The sequence below is a fragment of the Gymnoscopelus microlampas genome (genome assembly GCF_963454915.1).
Source record: "Gymnoscopelus microlampas genome assembly, chromosome: 7".
In the NCBI taxonomy this organism is placed as follows: domain Eukaryota; kingdom Metazoa; phylum Chordata; class Actinopteri; order Myctophiformes; family Myctophidae; genus Gymnoscopelus; species Gymnoscopelus microlampas.
The window spans coordinates 12725850-12735683 of record NC_139944.1 but is presented as its reverse complement, the minus strand read 5'-3'; the positions used below and the strand labels follow the sequence as shown (position 1 = coordinate 12735683).

Here is a 9834-nt window from a genome sequence, read left to right as displayed (position 1 = left end):
AGAGCCAGTATGCGCGCGCAGGTTTGAGAACCACTGTGCTGCTGCATGGAATGGAACAGAGCCTTCATTAGTATCATTGGTAAAACCTGTGAAGGAAGTAAGGAATTTCTTTCCAATATGGCTGCTGTGCATAGAGCCTATTGGTCTATACAAGGGTTAAAATAAAAGGAAAAGGCAGTCCTTAACGCAACGTCACCTATAACCTCCACCTCCTCCTAACCTCGCGTCACCTAGCCTCGTAGTCGTTCCCTACTCGACTCATCTGCGAAGAGAGCGCGTCATCAGACTCTTCACCACGGAGGAAAACGTCACCTTTAACATTGTGGCTGTCTAGAGGCGACGTGTCTCTACAGAGCTCCTCCCTCCGTCCCTACAATGTGGATCCCATAGCGCGAAGGGGTGGCTGCGCTGTGGTTGGCTAAATAGTTGCTTGACAACCAGCTGGTTGCTAGGAAACCGCTGGTGTGGTTGTATTTTAACCCTGCCCCCTTGCACGTCTGACGAACTCATACACATATCTGTCTGTATATTTTGTTGAGATAGTCAGGTCCACATTGGAAATAAGTGTTTCACTATGCTTATATGTGTATCCTGGGTTAAAGTTAAAGGGATATTTCACTTTCAAATAAAATAAACATTAAGAAATATATTTAAAAAGTAATGGAAAAATCAGGGCCCCCGGCCCCAAATGTGGGGATAATCCACATTTTTGGCATCATCAAAATGCAAATGTGAATGTTTTTCCACCACTGGACAAATATTGATTGATTGAATACTTTATTTAGAAGTTTGCAGACAAAGCACATGAAAGTACAGTTCAAATACAAGGTCAACTAAATGGGATAAAAAACAATTGGGGTCCTTTTTTACTCAATTCATAGTGACATTAAATGACAGACAGATATACACTACTGTGCAGAACATCATATAAACAGTTACAAACAAAATAAGAAATAAATGATATGATATGATATGATATGATATGAGGGGGTGTTTCCTGGGTGTTTCACATTCGCTCACATCACGCCCAGCTGTCCCGCTGAGCTATGGGATGTTAGTGTGGTCGTCCCAGTAGCCCAGTGTGGCAGTCAGTCAGTCAGACACAGTAGTATAGTGGAGCCACTGGGGCGGCAACAGTAGTGAAGAAGTGTTCTTTCGCCGGTGGCACAATAAATCTGTTCTTCTTTCCAGCAAAGGAACCCACACAGGGTTATTACATCTGAGACATCATGGGGAGTGAGTATTCGACAAGCTATGACTATTATATTCTGATCGTCGCTAAGTTAATTCAAAACACTACTATTGAGTTATTGCAGCTAACTTAACCAGCTAGCTAGCAACGTTGCTTGCACTGTTGCCAGATTTTGTGAGAGAAATAAGCCGCCGGGTCTACGAAAACACGACCAAAGAAGCAACTAGGCCGAGCACTTTAAACACTTTAGTTTAAACAGTACATTGACTATTTGAACATAGCCGATCTTCAAGCTCACAACGCGTTGCGAGCTTGTAGATCGGCTATCTTCAAAAACATCTTGAAAAGAAAAAGCGAAATAACATTTGGAATGTATTTTTGGAAAATAATTTATGGGGGTGGGGGGGTCTGCGGAGAAATACATTATGTTGGGGCATCCTTGACATGCAAGTGTTTGAGGACTGCTTATTCAATAATTAGAATATAATATACAAAATAACTACACTTTAAAAACAAGCCCCAAAAAAACGCAACCGCCAATATTAACAAGCAACTTTACAGACAAACAAGCCCAAAGTTGCTTATAATAAGCAGACGTGGCAACACTGGTTGCTTGACGTGAACGTCCGTCTAGTTTGGGATTGTAAGCCAGTTTAGTTGCTATTAGCTAAAATACATTTGAGTCAAAAACAGTGAATGTCTGGATGTTTTACTCACTGTGGGACCCAGTTTAAAGGGGCTCACTGATGACTGTTGTTGGCTTCTTAAGCTAGCTAAGTAGCTATTGTAGCAACTCATTCAAATACAGCCCAGTGATGACGACGCATAACAATCCAAGTGTTACAGTGCCTGTTTTCCTTGGATCAACAGTAGCCTTGGTTCACGACTATCTTATCGAGTCTGACTGTTACTTTCGTATTATCGTAGATGTAAAAATGTAAAAAATGATTTAAAAAAAATACATCTACTGTGATAGTCTTGATCTAACCTTGATCAAGACTTGATCAAGCCTTGATCCAAGGCTAGATCAACAGCATGTTGGTAGTGGAAATACTACAAAATCATACAAGTCGTCCACTGTTATTCCTGGCATGCAAGATGCCCTTTGATCGTGTATGTTTTAATTACTGTTAACTTGACTTGAGTGGGCCAGTCAATCAGTGCCACGTCCCACCGTCAATGGACCATCTTCTAATTATGTTATGCAACGGCTAAAATGTAATTTAGATAGCACGTTATTTAGACAGATGCCAGGTCATTGTTGATCATTTGTATAGTTTCAATGTACAGATTATTGATTTTTTGGGGATATTCTACTGTTAGACTGATGATAGGTTCTTGGTTTACTTATGATCCTAGATTACTATTTCCATGCATTTGATGTATTACCTTGTGTTGTCCTTGTTGTAAATCGCTCTGGATTAAGAGCGTCTGCTAAATGTTTAAATTGTAAATTGTACGTTCCATCATTTGTTTTCAGTTAAATTCTTGGAGGTGATAAAGCCATTCTGTGCTGTATTGCCTGAGATACAGAAGCCCGAAAGAAAGGTTAGTTCACATTTATTTCCTTTAAGCATATAGTTTAAACGAGCTCTGAATTCCAAATGGTTCCTCTTTGCTCCAGTTGCATGTTGTTATTGTTATCTGTAATAAATATGTAATAATGTGATTGAACAACAGATCCAGTTCAGAGAGAAGGTGCTATGGACCGCCATCACACTCTTCATCTTCCTTGTGTGCTGCCAGGTAAATGTTACTAATACAGTTAGTTATTCATGCAAAAATGTCCTTGTTTAGTTATCTCCCAGCTCTGTTGCAGGGTACTTAGTTGTGTAAAGACTATACATGAAATTTTATCTATTCAGTAAATGGCTAAAATGTTGTTGCAATACAAATTAGGAAACTACTGGTTAACTGACAAAACCTAGTCAATGGTGGTGGGGGGTGTTGATAAAAGGACAGGGAGGGTGATATCTGATGGGGCACAGTAGCTGACCAATCAGCAGCACACGCTATAATACATACTGTTTGCTGCTGAACTGTCACCACAAGTGACTTTTCAAATGCTATTTTCTCCAACTCTGTGACTAAATATGGTATGTGATGAATATATAGCTTGGGCATTCATGGGCTGTCCTCAGCTTTGGGCAATGATGATGAATACCCAGGGGATAATCTACATTTTTAGCATCATCAAAATGCAAATTATTACAATTATGGACTTGGATGCCCATTTCATTATCACTTTAAGTGTTCTTACTACTTAAGCTGTTTCGTGGCACCAGTTCACTGGAGCGTATGTTGCCGTAACCCATTTAACCACTTTATTATTTGGCTATTCAAAAATAGCAGATCTACAAGCTCACAGCGCGTCACTTCGGGCCGTGCTACAAGCTTGTAGATCTGCTATTTTTAAAATTTTGCAAATCTTTGAACTTATATGTATTTTAAAGGGTGGGTTAGGGTTAACATTTTTAACTGAAATCTTTGCTCCTGGAGGTCCATGTAACAAAATATTTTGAGATGGGGGTCGGCAGGCCAAATACACATCATTTTGGGGGTTCTTGATATGAATAAGTTTGATATAGCGACATGCGTTTTTTGGAAAACTGTTCAGAAAGATGTAGAATCTGCCTCAGGTCTTAATGGGTTAAAATCACACCTCGCTTATTTTGTGGAAACTTTTCTTCCCCTAGATCCCACTGTTTGGCATCATGTCCTCAGATTCTGCAGATCCTTTCTATTGGATGAGAGTCATTCTGGCCTCCAACAGAGGTATTTCAGCAGGGATTGTACCAAAACATTTTTAAAGTACTGTCCTTAGCGTGGTTGGGTGTTTCTAACTCTTACTTTCTCAACAGGTACTCTGATGGAGTTGGGTATCTCACCCATTGTCACATCAGGCCTCATCATGCAGCTGCTTGCAGGGGCTAAGATCATAGAAGTGGGAGACACACCCAAAGACAGAGCCCTCTTCAATGGAGCACAGAAATGTACGTCCGTTAACATCGGGTTTTAATTTGTCAATGTGTAACATGAAGATGTCTAACCAACCACTGATTTTTATTTTTATTTTATGTTTTAGTATTTGGTATGATCATTACCATTGGCCAGGCCATCGTATATGTGATGACAGGCATGTATGGAGACCCCTCAGAGATGGGAGCTGGCATCTGTCTCCTCATCATCATTCAGGTAAGAATGGCAGACACATATTTTTCTTCATGACAGCAGTTATGTTCTCTCACTTAGCCCAGAGTGTGTGATTGGAGCTTGAATAAGAGACTGGGTCAGTCATTTGGGTCAGCAGGGAGTTTCTTTGAGAGAAAAGTACTCATTGAGGGATCCAATTATTATTTTTTATAATTATTTAGGACATATATATATATATGTAATAATAGACTAATATCAGATATGTTATATGTTGTGTTCTCCAGCTGTTTGTGGCCGGGCTGATTGTCCTACTTCTGGATGAGCTGCTTCAAAAGGGCTATGGTCTTGGTTCTGGTATTTCCCTGTTCATCGCTACCAATATCTGTGAGACCATTGTATGGAAAGCCTTCAGTCCCACCACTGTCAACACTGGCCGAGGTAAGAGAATAGAAAGTGGTCTGTTGGTCATAGTTGTTGTAGCAAACTTTGACTTGGCCACTGCTATTATGTGCACTGATAACTGGAAGTTACTTTCTCCAATAAGAAAATATAACTTATAAAACAACAACATCCAAACCAGTCTAATAACTTAAGGCATATTTGTTTTTTAAGCACACTGCACTGCTCTTCTGCTACCTCCAGGAATATGTCTTGACTGTTTTCTTTTTACTGACTTCTAGGCACTGAGTTTGAGGGAGCCATCATCGCTCTCTTCCACTTGATAGCAACACGAACGGACAAAGTGCGTGCTCTGAGAGAGGCCTTCTACAGACAGAACTTGCCCAACCTCATGAACCTCATTGCCACAGTCTTTGTCTTTGCTGTGGTCATATACTTCCAGGTGAGTGCCCGTAGGAGTTGGTAATAAGAGAAGATCCCTCTGTGTGTGCTGCTATCAATGGCTTATAAACGGAATTAACAGCATTCTTCCACTTCTTTTTCTATAGGGCTTCAGGGTGGATCTGCCCATCAAGTCAGCACGCTACCGTGGTCAGTACAACACATATCCCATCAAGCTCTTCTACACCTCCAACATTCCCATCATCCTGCAGTCTGCCCTGGTGTCCAACCTCTACGTCATCTCCCAGATGCTCTCCACGCGGTTCAGTGGCAATTTCTTGGTCAACCTGCTGGGGACGTGGTCTGTAAGTATATAGACGATTAAACACTGCAGACCTTTTCAAGCACCCTTTTTTAGTACAGTCTGTGTATGCCAGAATCTTTAACTCTCCTTCATGGATATGCCCACATAATGAAGGCTTTTTAATCTATAATGGAAGAGTGCCTTGTCTCTCTTTGGAAATACTTTAATGGAACAGAGGCAAAGAGAACCTTCCAGATAACCTTCACTGCAGACAGCCAAGCAGCGCTCCTTCCCTCTGCTAATTCATAGCCTGAATTGTTTAATTGTTTATAACCTTATTATAATGGCTGGCTCTTGATTTGGGCACTAAGCAGATACTGACCACCCAAATTATTATCTGGCCGTCCTTATGTTTCCTTTTTGTAACAAATGAATGGACTACAACTTCCATTGTTCAAAGTTCCTTGCCAGAACTAATAAAGGCTAATATGTTTTACAATTGTAACTTAAGTTTGTTCCACAATAAAAGAGATTATCGAGCAAATCCCTTGTGACATACTAAGGGTCCAGACTCAGTGTTGTGCCTTGTTTGTTTGTTACAAAGCTTTGTGTCAAGTCAGTAAAATAGCAATTTATCACATCAACTAAAAATAAGGTAGCACTGGTGAAGATACTGTTTTGAGATCCATTCAATTCTCAATAGAGATGGCACAATTGTTCATAGAATTGTATAGCATTATCTTCTCCTAAAGACAGTTTCTGGGTTGTTTTACAGGATGCAACATCTGGGGGTCCAGCTCGTGCCTACCCTGTTGCTGGGCTATGCTACTACCTCTCTCCTCCAGAGTCTTTTGGGTCTGTCCTGGATGACCCAGTCCACGCCTGCATCTACATTGTTTTCATGCTGGGTTCCTGTGCCTTTTTCTCCAAGACCTGGATTGAAGTGTCTGGCTCATCCGCTAAAGATGTAAGTCTTATTGTGTGGCATTCCGGAAATGAAACCCTTTACACACAGATTCTGTGCTCACCATCAAAGAGTCTTGTATATTGAGTTGCTTTTATAAAATCTTCCAGGTGGCGAAACAGTTGAAGGAACAGCAGATGGTGATGAGGGGTCACAGAGAGACCTCCATGGTCCATGAACTCAACAGGTACGTGTTATATTGCAGGCCTCATATTACCTCAGTTATGCAAGGGATAATGCATGGGGAGGTAGTCATTATTGAAATTTAAAGCCCGACAGGGCGATTAACCGGTGGTTAATCGCCCTGAAGGGCTTTAAATTTCAATAATGACTACCTCCCCATGCATTATCCCGCTTATTACACGGCTACTTAATAAATACATTAAGTACATTTACCCAAAAGTAACAACAAAACGAAGTATTTCCTTGCTTACGGCAATGAAAGTATTCCATAAGTATTGGGCTGGGCGGACAAGTTCGCCTCGCAAAAACAAATGACGAAATGGAAAAAAACTCGCCCCAAAACACACTCGCCCCCCATTCTATTTACTGCCGATTTGCCTGTAATGCCGCCGGATTTGCCCCGGGGCGACTTTGTTTTGGGGCGAGCGTTTTGGTATCCCCCCGTTGTTGCGCCACGATAAACAAGGAAGTGTAGTGGATCAAATAGAAAGACTTTTCGGTTATTGCATCGTCTATTTCTCACTTCAAATGTTTTCAAAAACATTCTTGAGAGCAACGTTTAGTTGTAAATGACATTGTGTGTTTGTTTACATGGCTGTCATGTTGGATAAAGCATAAAACCAAGCAGCTTAGGTTGATATGAGCAGGTGTTCTGAGTCTCTGATTACACAGCGGTCCGTTATAGAGCTCATCGGTCATTATCCAGAAATAATGACCGATGACTGACCAATCAGAATCGAGCATTCAACCAAGCCGTGTAATAAACATGATTATTGTATGAGCAAGTGTTAATACATGTCAACTTGTACTCATTACGGTTTGCTGTTTATATCCATCAGCTGTGGCAAATGTGTGTCGACTATGCTCAGCAATGAGCTTGAGAACAGGTTGCTTCCTTATCTTATCTAGTGTATATTTTTGCAATTCTCAAAACATCTCCCACCTCAGACTAAACAGCTGGCAAGTTAATCCAGGACTCTGTAGTCTTTTGAAAACAATGAGACACAGTTAAGAAATACGATGGCATAACATGGTATGCTTTGGCATAGGATTTCATACAGCGTTTTCCAGACTATTTGTCCCATTTGCAATAATTAGTTGCATGATTGAATAATTATAGAACCGTTTGCATCTGGATGCCCCAGTGGGTCCCCTGGTACATACCACATAAACAAAGCTATATTCTTTTCCGTTTCTCACCCAGGATTAAATCTGACTCGAGGCTCTTTTCTGCATGTCATGGCCTCTCTCTGTCTCTCTGTCCCTATCAAAAATAAAGCTGAAATGCTAGTTTTTGAATAGAATACAAAGAAACAGAATTCTGCAATTTTTGGGTGCATATCATTTTAAATAGGTGCTCAATGTGCTTTGACCTTGAAATGTGTTTTTTTGTACAGTTCCAGTAAATCTGCTCTGTTGTGTTCTCCAGGTACATTCCTACTGCTGCTGCCTTCGGTGGCCTCTGTATTGGTGGTCTGTCAGTGATGGCTGACTTCCTTGGAGCCATTGGTTCTGGCACTGGTATCCTGTTGGCCGTCACCATCATCTACCAGTACTTTGAGATCTTTGTCAAGGAACAGAGTGAAGTAGGCAGTATGGGAGCTCTGCTCTTCTAGAAAAGAAAACTGTTTTTTTCCCCCACCACCTTTGTATAACACAGACAAGCACCAACCAAGTCCCACCCACCCAGATATTGTTTTTCATCTATTTCAACCACCTGCACAGTCTGCTGTCCAGCTATGGGATGATTCTTCGAGTTTCTCCTTCTGCGTCCCTCAGGAATGGCAGCTGAAATGGCATCATCCATGTAGCTCCCTCCCTCCTTTTTTATTATTCAAAAACAAATAGACAAACTTCTGTTAATATGTCATCAGTTTTTCTACTGACTTGAGATTGATTGAGGACCGGAAGACTCCCTCAAAGGTTTCCTATGTGTATGAAATGATGAGGGAGAAGAAGAGAGCTCTGCAGGATGCAGGCGTACTTGACTTGGACAATGGCAGTCCACCTCCTGCTGGACACCTTCCATAATAACCCAAGACAGTATGCATAAGAGGACTGGATGTTCTCCTTGTAAACATAAATTATATTCACCGTCTGACTGGTGTCTAGGAATCTGTTCATGCTTACCATACCGTTATTGCTAAAATGTATCTTATTTTTTTTTGGTCCTTGACCTCCCAACTAAGGGAATATATGAACCAAAAAAAATTGCTGTCGGTAATATAAACATTTTTGCCTGCATTTGACATTGATTTAAACCTGTTGTCTCAACAGGGTCTTTAAGTGGGGGGTGCAAGACTCACTATGTGGTCCACCTTAAAATTGTTTACTTTATTTTGTGAACGTGTACAGTACAGCAGTCCTCACAGTTGATTTACATGGCGTACCCAGGGACTGGCGATTTTTACTGTTATGCCATGTTCATTATTGTTACCCACGTAAGATCGAGTGAGGTTAATTTTGTTTAATTTTTTTAATTTGTGTTCATTGAGCACAATTGCGTTGGTCACTTTTTCACAACCTGAGACTTTTGGTTTTCTGTATATAGGTTATGCATTGAATCACTTTGAATTCTGTTAGTGTAAGATAATGTCTTTTGATTAAATGTAAAAAGAATTGCGGCTCTGAACAAATGTATTCCAGATAAAGATTCTCAATAAAAGAACGACTCATTTTTTTGAACTAACAAAAAAAGTAATGATTTGTCTACTGCCTTTTTGTAAGGTATAGTATAGCCTGATGTTCTCGATGAATATTTTATACCTGTATGTTTCTGAAGAAAAGCCACGTTAAGGTACAGTGTGTGTGTGTGTGTGTGTGTGTGTGTATATATATATATATATATATATATATATATATATATATATATATATATATATATATATATATATATATATATTTACTTAAGTAAAACATTTGTGTACTTTTTCCACCACTGACTGCACCCACTTTGAGAAAACCTGCCATAGAAGCCAGGTTTAATATAGGCTCTATGCACAGCAGCCATATTATCACTTCCTTCACAGGTGTTACCAATGATACTAATGAAGGCTCTGTTCCATTTAGTGTAGCACAGTGGTGTCCACAATCCCAATTACTGAGAGTGTAGTACAAATGGAACCAAATGGACCCTTACGGGTCCATTTGGTTCCATTTCTACACTCTCAGAGTTACACACCTGTAATGGGCCATTTGGAAGCCCATGAGGGTCCCTGGACCCCAACTGTAGACCCACTGGTGTAACAGAGTCAGAGT

General features: G+C 40.5%; 1 protein-coding gene across 1 annotated transcript; it reads left to right on the top strand.

Annotated features, from left to right (window-relative positions):
- Positions 1-1090: 1090 nt before the first annotated feature.
- Positions 1091-9244, top strand: sec61a1a (SEC61 translocon subunit alpha 1a). The gene is made up of 12 exons (XM_084061161.1): positions 1091-1236; positions 2673-2740; positions 2873-2938; positions 3889-3967; positions 4054-4185; positions 4278-4387; positions 4630-4783; positions 5026-5186; positions 5293-5490; positions 6205-6396; positions 6504-6580; positions 8006-9244. Exons 1-12 carry the CDS (start codon positions 1230-1232, stop codon positions 8190-8192), a joined length of 1431 nt encoding a protein of 476 aa, XP_083917287.1. The 5' UTR covers positions 1091-1229; the 3' UTR covers positions 8193-9244.
- The last annotated feature ends 590 nt before the right edge of the window (positions 9245-9834 follow it).